Here is a 15,872-nt window from a genome sequence, read left to right on the forward strand (position 1 = left end):
AGCATATGTCGCCTCGAGGGTCAATTGGTTGGTTCCTCCAGTCAGAGTCATGTCCATTAGGGCTTGAAACGAGCCGAGCCAAGCTCGATGAGTGACTGATCTCGGCTCGTCTACTGCACAAGCTCAAGGATGATACTCGTCTCGGCTCAAAGTTGACTCGCGAGCTGGCTCGGCTCGGCTCGCGAGCCACACCTTGGTAAATATAATTGTATTGTATATTAAATAAACATAATTTAAATATACTCACTAGCATAAGTACATGAACAAGTAAATACAAGCTAGTAAGAAAAGTTGCAAACCAACGGGGAGATGATGCCACTTGACACAATGATTTTTTTCCCGTGGTGTCGATGACTTGCTGATCACCCCCTGTCCAAGTTGAAGTGGATTCAAAGCACGCAACCACTCCTCTATCAAGACTCTTGTTGATCTCTTGAGCCATGTTGGTCAATTAATCTCCCAAACCTCGATTCCACTAGAGTTGGTTTTCATCGCTCCGGTGAGGCAAGCATAATGCCTCTCACAATTACCATTGTTGTACATGATATGAAAGGTGCAATCTGGAAGAAGGATGAATCAGTTCTGAAGCTGTGATGGAGAAGCTTCGGCTTAGCACAAGGACGATGGTGGAGAATGAAACCGACCTGAAGGAGAAAAGACTGTTTAGTCCTCGACAGCTTACCTTTTGGCTAATAGTAGATGTTAGGGACATGAATGTAATTTTCCTCAGGCTCCGTCCTATGCCTATAAATAGATGAACAGTAACACCGTACTGTTCACGCTGACTTGTAATCACTTGCACGTCACTTTTGGACCTTTACCTTCTGTCAAGCCGAAGGTACAAATGTAATTCAATATCATTGATGTTTGTTTATAAATATATGATGATATTATGAATAATCTAATGATTTAAAATGATTATTTATGATTTCTCTATGTTTCATACAATTATGTTTATATCTTTGTACATTGCAATGAAGAAGGTATGTCCTTCTTGACCTTCATCCGAAGCTCATTATATCCTAAGGGAGATAATGTTATGAAGGACGAAGGTCTTTGACCATTAACATTTGTGTTGCCTTGTTCTTGATTCATAGCTTTTGAGAACAAGTGACCAACATTGGCTCCCACCTCCGGTGAACTCACTCGACCACCTTCGGCAAGCATCGACCTTCGTCATGCCGCCGAAGAAGTCATCAGGGCCAGGGGCTGCACTGCAGCCACTGGATGTTAATCAAGAAACACTAAGCGAAGCGAGGAGCCAAAAGAGGAAGGCTACCAGTCTGACACCTCAGGAGGAGGAATTGGACCAAGAAATAAGGGACCTCGAAGCCATTCATCAACATGTCCAGAAGAAGAAGGAAAAGATGCTTCGTCTCGCCGATCTTCAGAGGAAGATTGATGAGGCCGCTGAGGAAATGCGTCATCTCACCCAAGATGACCAAGACCGAAGGCCTCAATACAGAGAGCTTCATCAAGACAACTCGTACAACGATGATGAATGGTATGATGATTTTCATCATGGTAATTTTGCTTTTGATGATGCTTCTCCTCTAGCAGCAGAGTTGTAGGCTACCCCATGGCCCCCATCGTACAAGCCACCTCAGCTTCCTATGTATGATGGGCAATCAGACCTGAAGCAGTTCCTAATGAGCTACGAGGCAATCGTATCTTCATATGGGGGTAATACTGCAGTCATGGCGAAATCTTTCGTCATGGCAGTCAAAAGTGTAGCCCAAACTTGGTATTCGTCTCTTAGGCCAGGGACAATCACATCATGGCAGAAGCTCAAGGATATGCTGATCACTACCTTCCAAGGCTTTTAGACGAAGCCAATCACTGCTCAGGCTTTGTTTCAGTGCATGTAGGACCATGAGGAGTACCTTCAGGCATATGTCCGAAGGTTCTTGCGTCTCAGAGCACAAGCGCCTACAGTGCCCAATGAAATTGTCATTGAGGCCATGATCAAGGGGCTTCGGCCAGGACCTATGGCTCAATATTTCGCCCGGAAACCCCCTGAAACCCTGGAGAAGCTTCTTCAGAAGATGGATGGATACATCCGGGCTGATAATGATTTCCGCCAGAGAAGGGAAGAAGCATATAGGTTTTTTGAGATTACCAGGGGCTTCGGAGGAAGAATCCACCCCACGCACGTCAGCTCGATCCATAATTCCAACCTAAGTGATGACAGAGGAAGCCAGCCTCAAATGCCACAACACAGCTCCAAATCTTCAGGGCAACAACAAAGCTCTTTCAGGCCACCAGTCCCAAGGGGCAGAGGTGGCAGGGGCTTCGGAGGAAGATACGGAGATCAGTCCAGAAGGCTATATTGTTTATTCTGTGGTGAAGAAAAGGGCCATACCACAAGAACATGCCAAGTCACAATTCAAAAGCAAAAAGAGATTGCCGAAGCTGAGGCGCGGCAGAATTAGCCAAAGCAGGTCTTACATACTGCTTCATGCTACTCTCCCTATGTATCAGAGTACGTAGGCAATCAACAACCTTCGGCTTCTGTTGCTTCGGCAAGTCTCTCTCAAGCTTCCTGGGCCCAGCTCCCATTACCACCACCATTACCACCTACTCAGACCCGAAGCCAGCAGCCAGAAGGGCACCAACACGCACAACAGCAGCGTGATTTTCGGGAGGAGTCCGAAGCTCGCACAGTCAACAGCATTGTGCCTGAATCCAAGCATATCTACTAAAAGAATATCCTACTCCTGATGTATCTTTTTCTTTTCTGTCATCTTATTTTTTTTATTGTGCGAAAAACAAGTCACGAAGCACTTAATTTTGGTCTCATGTAATAACTGTGCCCGTATCATTAAGTAAAATGCTTCTTCCTAACATACTTCCGAAGCTACCAAAGTCGTTCCTAAGGGAGCACAGAGTAAGTTTCGAAGCTACAAAAGTCGTTCCTAAGGGAGCGCAGAGTAAGTTCCGAAGCTCAAAAGTCCTTCCTAAGGGAATGCAGAGCCAAAATACCACCGAAATAGAAGGTGAAGAAGCTCCAAAGTCGTTCCTAAGGGGATGCAGAGCTTAAATACCACCGAAATAGAAGGTGAAGAAGCTCCAAACTCGTTCCTAAGAGGATGTAGAGCTTAAATACCACCGAAATATTAGGTAAAGAAGCTCCAAAGTCGTTCCTAAGGGGATGTAGAGCTTAAAGACTCCAAAGACGTCCCTAAGGGGGTACAGAGTCTTGTGTGTTCCAGTGTGGGCGTGTGTGCGTGTTCGGCATCACCATCATATTGCATCATATCATCGCATCATTTCGCATAACATTACATCATACATCATATTGCATCAACGGCAAAAAAGTTTGGATACGAAGCAGATCTTCGGCAATGCTTTGTTGAATGAAAATATGCTGAGGCACGAAGCGAACCTTCGGCAAACATAATTTCATCACAACAGATTTGATATAAAAAGGGGCTTCTTTCTTTACGAAGCATGAAAAGAAGGGAAGGTGTTTTTCGCCGAAGGCTCAAAAACGGTATGTGCGTAAATTTCATGCATTTTAAATAAATATATTACAATAATTTACATGACTGATTAATTGTTTCATAAACCAAATGTTACAAAGTATCATTACAATAAAGTCTAATCTTCCTTAAGTATTTTCTCCGCGACTTTGTTTAGCAGCTTGTCGACGACTTCATCGACGATGGAGTTAGCAACACTCATTATATCCATTGCTTCTTTCATGACCGGATCGGCTAGGGGGTTATATGGCTCGGGCAGCGGTGATAGTTCGGCTGTAATAGACAAACTGTTAGTTCGAAGCCAGAAAATAAACGTCGAAGCTAAAATTCAAAAACAAAACCTATACGCCTTTCGCGCTCAGCAGCTTCTTCGGCTCGCCTAGCTTCTTCTCGAGCTTCATGGGTTTCTTTTTTAATCTTCTTTATGATTTCGTTGGCCAATTCTCGGCCACCGTTCACCGAGACATCGGAATAAAATTTTCCGCCCTCCAAAATAGCTTCGGTCGAAGGGTCTCTCGTGTCATCTGTGGAGAAGGCGGCTTCAGCCTAGGCCGCAGCTTTAACGTGGTCGCAACCAGCCTTCTCCAAAATTGCCGCAATCCCTCGAGCACCAGTGAAAGCACAAATGTCCCCGTGATCGGTTAGTATCTCTTCAAAAGCTTCGGCTTCCCCGCTTATCCAATCAATAACACCCTCGGGGTCGTCTCGAATGAAGTTCTCTTTAGAAGAATAAGCACCCACTCTGGCAAAGCTGGTCTTCAATTTTTTCACGCAATCCAAGGATTTCTCGAAGCACCTCTCCTTGGATTTGCGAAGCTCCTCAACATTCTTCTCCAGCCTAGTATTCGACCATTCACTTATTTCTCGACTAGCTTTTGCAACTTCAAAATTTTCATTTGCTTCGGCAAGTTTCTTCCGAAGGTCTTCAATTTCGGCTTTGTAAGCTTCGGATTGAGTTTAAATTTTGCTTCGTCTTTTTTTTACTTTGTCCACCAATGAGAGCAGGATTTTATCTTTTTCTGCGGCTTCATTTCTCAGTTTGATGACCTCTGACCGAAGGTTGCTGAGGGCTATCTGGCAGCTTTCATCTTCAGCATTCTTTTGCGCCCTCAAAGCATTACTAAGAATTAAGCCCTGCAAAAAGATAGAATCAGCACAGCAGTACAAGATAAGATAATCTATTTTCAAGTTCATCATTTTTGTACCTTCAGACTATTGTATGCAAGGCTGTCTGCGAGGTCATCTTTTGACATGGCGGAAAGGCCAACTTCAAGCTTCGGAAATCCCATATTTTGGCCATTTCTCGGTAGACAGATATTTTCTTGTTGTCTGGAAGACAGTACAAGAAATCATCTTCGTCCGTGCCATTGTACACCAAGGCCCCCTTTGGGTATTTCAGTTCCCGGGCATAGTGTTTGGCTTCTGCAATTTCTTCTTCAGATAGCTTTTTTCCAAAGCATGTTGAATAATAAAGTCTATATCTTCGGACGATGCTTCGGGAATAGGAGATTTAGCTTTTTCGGTCACGTCTTTCTCTAGAGCCGTGCTTATATCTAGAAATTCTCGCTCATCTTTTTGCTCAGTTGTGGTAGGCTCTGCCTCCGTGGGCGCTGAGGGCCCAGCTTCGGTTTCAACACGAGTCATGACAGCTTCAGCAACTTTCTTCACAGGGGTAGGAGTTAATGCCCTTGTTGTCTCCATGACAGCGTCCAGCACGCTTGCCATTCTTCTCCTCTTAGGAGTTATTGCGGGAGTTTTTGCCACCTTCGGCAATTCTGCCTCCGGCGGTCCTGTTTTTTTCCTCTCGGTCTAGCTTCTCGGCTGTCTCTTCTTCAGTTTTGACAGTTTGTATCGTCACTTCGGCCGATTCGGTTGCAGAAACCTTCGGTACTGTTGCCGATTCTTCAGCGCTTCAAACGGCAGGAGGAGCTTGTTTCGCTTCGACAGTGGAAGATGCTCCTTCATTAATATTTGGCACTATGGTCGTCTCAATGTATCTTGGCCGGTGCATCAAAACCTTGATCTTTTTGCCCTTCGGCACAGTAAAGATGGCCGAAGCGGCAGTTTTCCTCTTTTTTCCTGCTTTCGTGAGGGATAGAAATAATCAGGGTATATGAAACCAATCACATCGAAAAATCTGTTCAACCTTTTCTTGCCTCGACCTTCGAAGGCTGAGGTCAAAGCATCATCTTCGGCTCTAGTGTATGCCCCAAGTAACTCGTCGCTAGTAACCTCAATACATTTCAGCCACTCATCGTTTGGTTCGTCAAACCGGTCTCTGTACCTGAAAGTGTATTTCAAGTAAACCAAACCACCTTGACTGGACCCAGCAGCAGTCTCCTTCGGCATCTCCCACTTATCCACAAGTGGCCACACCCTGTAGGCTATGTGTTACTGAACCAGGTCTCTTGTGCCAATAAAGGCATAGACATTATTGAAAGCCTTCTGGCATGTTTCGGTATCTTTCTCGAGCACAGTAGTCGGCCTTTGGAGGCCGAAAGCGAGACCAAATGAGGTGTTGGATAATCCCTTTATGTCCTCCCTTTCAATCAGATTATTCTTAACATAAAACCATTCCTCCATCCAGGCCTTGGGCCACCTTTTCCGAAATGTTGGAACCGAATAGCTTGCATCAGAACGAGGAATGAATCCATAACAACTGAAGTTGTTGTGATACTACTCTTTGCCAATGGCCTTCATCTCGTACAATAGTTCGTGCATGTTACAAAAACACTTCGCGCTCGGTTCCAGCCCTTGGCTTCTCATAGCCCAAACAAACATACCCATTCTGATTATAGCTTCGGGAGTAATTTGATGAATAAAGATCTCAAATGTTTTCAAAACTTCCACCAAAAATTTGCTCAATGGGAATCGAAGACCCGCCTTCATAAAGCTTCTGTAGACAACAACCTCATTTTCTTCAGGTGCAGGGGCGGTGCTGTCCCCTCCAACCCTCATAATAGACATGTCACGAAAGTATCTTTCCTTCATGGCATCAATCTAACTCTGTTTAATGGACGACTTTTCGAAGATGGTATGGCTTGGCCGCCAGGGCTGATCTTCGGAATCTTCATCCCCACTTTCCACATCATAGTCATCACTATCGTCAGAATCTTCAGACAAATCTACCATTATTTCGTTTGTGATCTTCTCTGTGTTTGTTTTTTTCATAGCTTCGTAAAACCCAGCTAGAGCAGGGTCCACAACCTTCTCCTCAGATATCTCCTTCTCTTCAGACATTCAACAAGCACTTGTATATATCACGAAGCTCGCAAATCAAACGAGAGCTGATAGCAAGAGAATTAAAATTTGAGAAAATAGCACAAGCAACTGAAATGACGCAACAAATGCTACCGTTGTGGGTTTCTATTTATATGCCTAGTGCATTGCAACTTGGCGGGCCCCATTTGTCATTGACTTTCGCTATTCTAGCGAAGGGAAGGTGTTTTTTGGACCTTCGGCTAAAGGCCTTCGTTCACGTTGCAGTTTGAATTTGTTAGATATAAGAACAAATTAATACTGCGAGGGGCTACTGTTGGGGGGTCTTCGTCTTCCGAAGGTCCTCAAAAACACTACTAACATGCTTTTCAGTATAATATACTGTCACAGGAAGCTTCGGCTTTGAGATGAAGGTGTACATGGTATGAAAGGCGTGATCTGGAAGAAGAACGAATCAGTTCCGAAGCTGTGATGGAGAAACTTCGGCTTAGCACAAGGACGGTGGTGGAGAATGAAACCGACCTAAAGAAGAAAAGACTGTTTAGTCCTCGACAGCTTACCTTTTGGCTAATAGTAGATGTTAGGGACATGAATGTAATTTTCCCCAGGCTCCGTCCTGTGCCTATAAATAGATGAACAGTAACACCGTACTGTTCACGCTGACTTGTAATTACTTGCACGTCACTCTTGGACCTTTACCTTCTGTCAAGCCGAAGGTACAAATGTACTTCAATCTCATTGATGTTTGTTTATAAATATATGATGATATTATGAATAATCTAATGATTTAAAATGATTATTTATGATTTCTCTATGTTTCATACAATCATGTTTATATCTTTGTACATTGCAATGAAGAAGGTATGTCCTTCTTGACCTTCGTCCAAAGCTCATTATATCCTAAGAGAAATAATGTTATAAAGGACGAAGGTCTTTCACCATTAACATTTGTGTTGTCTTGTTCTTGATTCATAGCTTTTGAGAACAAGTGATCAACACGCGACAAGATAGTTAAACCACTATTTAAATTGGATGAATTAATTTTAGCATATATGCTTAATGTTGTACATGCCCTAAAAGCAATCCCAATCCTCTAAGTTATCTAGTTTCCATAGCATCAATTCAACATACATAGACTAAAAGATGATGTGACAAGCAATTAAATAAAGAAAGAGTAAGAAAGTGAGTCTTGCATAAGACTTGGTCTCAACACGAAGACATAATGATAGAAGACGAGTATTAAATTCAGTTAAGTAATATTGATATTTGCATGAAGAGTTAGTGTCTAATAGTATTTTCTAGATGACGTGGATGCTATAGAAACTATAAGTAGTGTCTTATGTTGGGACTACTGAAATCAAATCTACTCGAGCCACTACATGCTGACGAGTATGATTTGTTAGTTTTGAGCCAAATAATATAATTCAACAGATTGAAAAATTACATCGTGGGGGATTTAAAAAAACAACGCGGGGGATTGGGATTTGGGAAGGAAAAGAAAGGGAAAGACGACCGGTGTTGAACGCTGAACCTGAACTTTCGAGGTCGTCGACCTGCGTAGCAGCCAAAAAAAAAAGCAGAGACAGCCGAAAACCGGTCGAAACGGCGACCCAACCCGTGCGTGGGCAAGGCCGGCGCCGGAGCCCAGCCTTCTCCTTCCTATATAAACCCCTCGACCACCTATCCCCTTTGCAGCACCGGCGGCACTCACTCTCGCCAACCACGCATAAATTATTCGGTTCTCTTTGCCACTACCGTCGCCTCCGCGACGGAGACAGCGCGCTATAGCCTGCGCGTTTCGGGACTCGCGCAGCGGCAGTCCTCAGCTCCCGAGACGTCCCTCTCTCCCTCCGAGACGCAGGTAGAGCGGCGCGTTCCCCTGCTTCGGGTATGTCGTACTGCGCCGGCGCCACGGCGGCGTTCCGGGACGCCGACGGTGCCGGCGAGGAGGCCCTGACCGCCTGTTTGCTCCCCAAAACCGAGGTCCGGCTAGCGGTTGAGGACCTGCCGCCGGTGCTCACGAGCAAGCCGCCAGGCCGGTTCGCGAGGGCGGTGAAGGAAGCCTGGTCCGTCTCGCTGTCCGTCACATTCCCCATGATGCCGTCGATGTCGGCCGGCGCAGCGGGCGCGGAGGCGCGGTCCATCCTGAGCCTCGCGCTGCCGATGATCCTCACGGGGCTGCTGCTATACCTCCGCTCCATGATCTCGATGCTCTTCCTCGGTCGCCTAAGCGGGCTGGCGCTGGCCGGCGGCTCCCTTGCCATCGGCTTCGCTAACATCACGGGATACTCTGTGCTGTCCGGCCTCGCCATGGGCATGGAGCCAATCTGCGGGCAGGCCTTCGGCGCGGGCCACTACGAGCTCCTCGGCGTCACCACGCAGCGAGGCGTGCTGATGCTGCTCGCGGCCGCCGTGCCCATCGGTGGTTTGTGGGTGCACATCCGGCCTCTGCTCCTGCTCTGCGGCCAGGACGCCGGCATCGCCGCGGTCGCCGAGACATACATTCTTGCCTCCCTGCCGGACCTACTCCTCCAGGCGTTCCTCCACCCCGTCCGCATCTACCTACGGACGCAGTCCATCAACCTGCCTCTTACCCTGTGCGCCACGCTCGCCATTGCGCTCCACCTTCCCATCAACTACGTGCTCGTCTCTGTCCTGGGCCTCGGCATCAGGGGGGTGGCATTGGCCTCCGTACTCGCCAACTTGAACCTCCTCCTCTTTCTCTTCGCTTACATCCTCTTCAAGGGCGTCCACAAGCGCACCGGCGGCTTCGCGCTGTCGGCCGAGAGCTTCCGCGGCTGGGGCGAGCTCGTCAGCCTCGCCCTGCCGAGCTGCGTCAGCGTCTGCCTCGAGTGGTGGTGGTACGAGATCATGATCCTCCTGTGCGGCCTCCTCGCGAACCCGCAGGCAACGGTGGCTAGCATGGGCATCCTCATCCAGACCACGTCACTCATCTACATCTTCCCTTCCTCGCTGGGCTTGGGCGTCTCGACGCGCGTCAGCAACGAGCTCGGCGCGAACCGGCCCGACCACGCGGGCCGTGCGGCCACGGTTGGCCTCATGCTCGGGTTCGCGTTCGGCGGCGTGGCGTCCGCGTTCGCGTACCTCGTGCGCGGCGCGTGGGCGACCATGTTCACGGCCGACCCGGCGATCGTCGCGCTCACCGCGGCCGTGCTGCCCATCCTGGGCGCTTGCGAGCTCGGTAACTGCCCGCAGACGACCGGCTGCGGCGTGCTGCGGGGCAGCGCGCGGCCCAAGGACGCCGCCAGCATCAACCTCCGGTCCTTCTACCTGGTGGGCACGCCCGTGGCGCTCGTCCTCGCCTTCTGGTACCACTACGACTTCCAGGGCCTGTGGTTGGGCCTCCTCGCGGCGCAGGCGACCTGCGTGGTGCGCATGCTGCTGGTGATCGGGGGGACGGATTGGGTCGCCGAGGCCAAGCGCGCGCAGCAGCTCACCGGAGCACGCACGGTGGAGGAAACGAAAGAGAGCAGCGGCAAGAGCAGTCACGTCGTTGAAGTCACAGCAGCCGGCGGAGACGAGGAGCTGGGCTTGCCTATCGACGTTGTGATCGATAGACCAAAGGATCAGTGCTGACATCCAACGCAAGCATCTGCTTGCCATTCAACATTTGGAGCGATTTTTTGTTATATAATTTTTGGCGGGAGGGAGAGGAACCGCAAGCTGACAGAGTGACAATTTTGTTTCGAATTGGTTGTTTGTAAATGATTATTTTCGATGGTTATTAGAGGAAATGAGATTATTGACAGGAAAACGAAACATATACTTTTTTTCATATCTTCTTTAAGATTTGTTTGGAAACCCAAACTTCCTTGGAGTTCTAGACTTTCTACAGGCAGGTAATATATAAAAAGTACCGTTTTAATTAGCCAGCTAGTTTATCATGGTGACTTTCCATCCATGTGTTTACCCCCATATTTCCAAATTAAACCTCATATACATATCCAGAAAGCATAAGGCACACAGAATGGCACACGGTCTAGAATTTTGGTCTGACTCAAAGATGCCACGGACTGCTTAAACTCGTGTTAGGGGGTTTGGTTTCCACCTTCTAAATTTTAGTAGTTACTTTTAGTCTCTAAAATATCAAACAAAGTAACTAAAATAGATCTTTCAAATATAATTTCTAGAGACTAAATTGTAGTCCATAATACATTATGAGGGTGACTAAAGAAACCAAACACCCCTATAGTACCAGCACGAGCCATTCCATGTATTAGAGGTTAAATGAATCACGACCCATTAATACGCGGGCTAGGGTTACGTCATTCCACCACACATATAAACTGTTGGGAACTTGTTCTCAAGTGCTATGAATTAAGAACAAGACAACATAAAGTGTTAAATTTTAACGTCCTTCGTCCATGAAACATTATTCCCTTGAGGATAATGAGCCTTGGACGAAGGTTGATGAGAGTAAAATTACGAAGCTTAAATCTTCGTAATAAAATTTTAATAGATATTGCAAGACGACATAAAATAAAAGGTACAATAGAGGTAAATAAGTCATAGACGAATTATATTATATTTACTTAATATTTTTAATCATTGAATACAATAATACCTCTGCCTTGGCAAAAGGTTGAATTCCAGAATATGCGATTGCAGTTACTAGAATGCGTGAACAGTAAAGGGATACTGTTCACTATTTATAGGCACAGAGCGCAGCCTGTGAGGAATTACAAGTATGCCCCTTATAAAAGTTTACAATATTGACACAAACCTTTATGGACTAAAAGGTCATTCTATCTTTAAGTCGGTTTGTAATACCGAAGCTTCATGAAGAGGGACCTTCGGCCATCTTATACAAACAGCTTCAGCCGAAAACCGCTTCTTCCTAGAAGACCTTCGGCGACGAAGCATAGGCCCAACAGTAGCCCCTTTCGCGGTGCTAGATCGTTTTTCGTAACGAGCTTGATCCGTGAAAAAAGTCTCTTAAGCTTCGGAGCGCCGAAGGTCTAAAAAACACCTTCCCTGAGCTCGTTGTCGAGAAACGATTCAATTTCCCAGCGTGTAGCGGCCCCACCTTTCAGAGTTACTGTTCGGTCTCTGCGGTCCACCACGCAGTGAGTGCGAGCGGATGTCCGCCTGGTGTAAAAATCCTGGCGCTTCGCCTTCTTACCTGCAGCACTATATAAACAGACGAGTAAGTGTGAAGTTACCACAGCATTCATTGCTATTTGCACTGTTTTGCTGCCAAAATTTTTAACCGTCGTCGAAGCTTGTCTATCGGAATCGAACGAAGCTCCAGTTTGAAACCTACTTCGGAGGAAGAAAGTATTAAAGTTCCACAAGTTCATAATTAAATGGCCAGAGTGCGTTCTACCGCCAGGGTTGAACGTGAGGGGGACGAAACTGAAGCTTCGGAGACTGTCCCCATCTCCGAAGCCATGCAACGATCCGGGCTAGTGACTTCGGAAAAAATTCCTAGTGATGATGCAGAACAAGCAATCACTGAAGCAGAGGAAGAAGATATTGAGGAAACTGATCCCGAAGATGATTATCGCATTGCTATGCCAAGCAAACCCAGCCATTTGGACTTCGGGAAATCTTCCTGTAATTTTCGCCTATCGGAAAACTACAAAGTTTCCTGTAATTAGCTACCGAAGCAAATGGGCAGCAGGCTGGAAATCAGAGTGGTTCTATGTCAAGGTTGATGACGACAAGGAAAAGCTTGTGCAAAGTCCACTCGAATTAATCTTCGGAGAAACCCGACCTCGCTGCAATATGACACCCGAAGGTCCAACACAACAAGCAATGAATGAATTCAGAATTATTGCAGAGCATATCAGCACAAGGGACCTGGTTCAGGAGTTTTTGGCTTTCAAAGTTTTTCCCAGTTTAAAAGAATGGGAAATGCCGAAGTTACAGGGGGAAAAGAAAGAAGGTGAACTTGTACGTTTACCTTACTACTTCAAGTTTAAGAAATACTTTAAAACACCTTGCCAAGAGTGGCTGGATACGATTGAAGTGATGTGCAATGAAATACTTGGCAATTATTCTAAAAAATAAGATCAGTTGATGACCGCAGCCTTCGGCACCCGTCCGAAGCGAAGACTAAATCGAGTGCTGGACGCCCTGGGTTTCGAATACCCTGATTACGAAAATCTGAACAAAGGTGCCGGAGGCCAAAAAAGGAAAAGGATAACTGAAGCCTTAAATGAAGATGAAAAAGAACTATCAAAGAAGAAAATTCCGAAGAGGAAGAAAGCATCTTCTCCGAAGCGTAAAATATCCGACGAAGAAGAAACCCCCGCATCACCCTCTGTCGCTGACGTTGAGGAAATTCTGAAGGTAATGACTGAATCCTTACCTGCGAAGCTAAGTCCACTGGGGCCCCAACTGACAAAGTTTTTTCAGAAGGACAAGGAGCCCGAAAAATCGAAGAAAATAATCAAAGCAAAGAGACAAAGAATTATCACTGTGACAGAAGTAATTGACAAGACACCGCCAAGAGCTTCAGCTCAGAAAACACCAGCGGCTGCGGAAGGGATAGATATTGAAATTGCACCTTCGGATGTCGCAGCTGCCGAAGCTGCCTCAGCTGAAGATTTGAACCTGGAGAGCACAATCGAACACATTGACAAAATACTGCTAGACATGGCTGCAGAAGAAGCTACCACCGCCGCCGAAGAGGCCGCGACCGCAGCGTCGGAGAAAGGGAAAGAAATTGCTGATGAAGCTTCAGAAAACGAAGCCTTCATGTTCCAGAATTTAGTTGGAGAAAAACTGTCAAAAGCTGAAAGAGAAGAGCTTAGAGAATATGCAAAATCCTGCGGATACAAACCTGGAGCACTCCTCTTCGGAGGCATTGATGACGAAAAATTAGATTGTATTCGAGATCAAACTGGGGCCAAAGTTATCGGTACTCTGTCAAAGAGTATCGGTTTTCCGAAGCTAGAAACAGACATCAGCCGCTACCGACGACAGCATATCGTTGGTAGTTTATTTTATTCCAATTTCAAGGTGAACTATTTTTCCCTTAACTTTTTTTGTTTCTAATAATGAGAACATGTCTGACGAAGGTTGTTTCCGTGCAGAGTATGCTATTGAGCAAAGCCTTGAAAATGCAGCAAGATTTTGAAGACAAGAAGCACGAAGTTATAATTGAAAATTTGGAAAGCAGAATAAAGGAGCAATCAGATGCTATCGAGAAAAAGAACTTTGAGCTCCAGGCAACCGAAGGTTCATTGGCGGAAGCTGAAGCAAAAATAACAGAACTGAACACGAAGCTTCTCCGCCAGTCTGAACAGTTCGAACGAGAAAAGCAAGATCTTAATGCAAAACTTGAAGCCGAAGCTCAACAAAATTCGGATTTGAGAAAACTATTGACAAGCCTTCAAGAAAAATGTCTGGAATTTAGCAACAAATGCATTCAACGATTAAGAAAATTTTTTCACTCAGTTGGAGCCAGCAGTGAAAAATTCGTCCCCTCAGCTGAAGATCTACCGAAGACCTTCGAACATATTGAGGGTGAGATTGACGAGCTCGACGAAGTCATAGCTGGGCACGGTGACTTCTGTGCCTGGGTGGCTTCTCGAGGCACTGCTGCAGCTTTCCTGAAAGCTGGCTGCGATCATGGAAAAATTGTCAATAGGCCAAATTTCACTTTATCACCATCAATCCTGGATGACATTCCTGATCTCGCCCGAAGTATCTCTAATAGATTTGTAAAAATGATATGGACAAAAGGTGGGCGAGAAAAGGCTGGAGACGAAGCTCGTAGCCACCTTGAACCAGTAAGAAACCATACCTTGTGCTTACCTTTTCTTGCAAGCTCGATTTTGACTTACAACGACCTTATTCATGTAGGATGACGAAGCCGAAGCCGATGATTAAAAAATGACGCCGAAGCTGAAGCTCCTTGGAGATTAAACAGTAGACTGTAGACAGTACTTGAGAAACTTTTGAGATAACTTTTGTAAATGTAACTAAAACTTGTCTTTAATGAATTCTGTTCATACCTTGTAATATATCCTTATCCTTCCATTGATGTATGAGAAGTGCTTTGATGTGGACGAAATTTTCTTTTTTGAGCCGAAGGCGAAAAAACACCTTCCCTTCTTTTCGTACGCAACGAAGCATAGAAAACAACATTTTCCTTCTTTCCGAAGCTCTCCTTTTTGTACACGAAGCTCTTTCTTCCCCTTCTTTTTTTTTCTTTTTGCCGAAGCAACCGCTTATGCCATGAAGATGATTATCCTACATATGCCTGGATGAATGTTTTATGAATGCAAATGTTATGATGTAATGTGATGTGCAAATGAATGGCCAAACAATCACACCTCAAGCCATACTCATAGCCATTATTTTCTTAAAAACAATCACACCTCAGCTCTGCATTCCCTTAGGAACGACTTTGGAGCTTCTTCGCCTTTACTTTTGGCGGAATCAGCGTTGACTTTTCGCTGTAAGCTCTGCATTCCCTTAGGAACGACTTTGGAGCTTCTTCGCCTTTACTTTTGGCGGAATCAGCGTTGACTTTTCGCTGTAAGCTCTGCATTCCCTTAGGAACGACTTTGGAGCTTCTTCGCCTTTACTTTTGGCGGAATCAGCGTTGACTTTTCGCTGTAAGCTCTGCATTCCCTTAGGAACGACTTTGGAGCTTCTTCGTTTTTTCTTTTCGGCACTCGATGGTGCGTTCTCAGCTTTTACATTTACATTCCTTGGGGGATTTTGCTCTTATAGAACTAAAAAAGGAAATTACATGTGATGGCCCCATTAAAAACCTTTCTCCCCCTTCGGAAAGGAAAAGGGTGCCATGAAAGAAAAATAAAAAATATGAAAAATTACATCGAGTTATACATAATATCGCTGAAGCTCATCCGCATTCCAAGATCTAGGAATGTCATTGCCGTCCATATCCTTCAATCTGTATGAACCGGGTCTTGACGAAGATGCTACTAAGAAAGGTCCATCCCATTTCAACTGTAATTTGCCCACTGTTTCTGGGTTGGCCACTCTCCGAAGCACCAAGTGTCCTGGCTCAATATTCTTTAGCCGAACCTTTCTATCTCGCCATTTAATTGTTTCGGCTTGATATTTGTTGATGTTTTCCACGGCTTGCAGCCTGATCCCTTCTAAAGCATCTTTTTCCACAGAATAAGCAGCTTCGGAACCTGATGCTGTCGAAGCTACTACCCTTATTGA

At 45.8% G+C, this 15,872-nt stretch overlaps 1 protein-coding gene across 1 annotated transcript; it reads left to right on the plus strand.

Moving 5' to 3' along the window:
* Positions 1-8,398: 8,398 nt before the first annotated feature.
* On the plus strand, positions 8,399-10,529 carry LOC103627543 (protein DETOXIFICATION 49). The gene has a single exon (XM_008647829.2). It carries the CDS (start codon positions 8,592-8,594, stop codon positions 10,296-10,298), a length of 1,707 nt encoding a protein of 568 aa, XP_008646051.1. The 5' UTR covers positions 8,399-8,591; the 3' UTR covers positions 10,299-10,529.
* The last annotated feature ends 5,343 nt before the right edge of the window (positions 10,530-15,872 follow it).

Source organism: Zea mays, chromosome 5 (genome assembly GCF_902167145.1).
Source record: "Zea mays cultivar B73 chromosome 5, Zm-B73-REFERENCE-NAM-5.0, whole genome shotgun sequence".
Taxonomy (NCBI): domain Eukaryota; kingdom Viridiplantae; phylum Streptophyta; class Magnoliopsida; order Poales; family Poaceae; genus Zea; species Zea mays.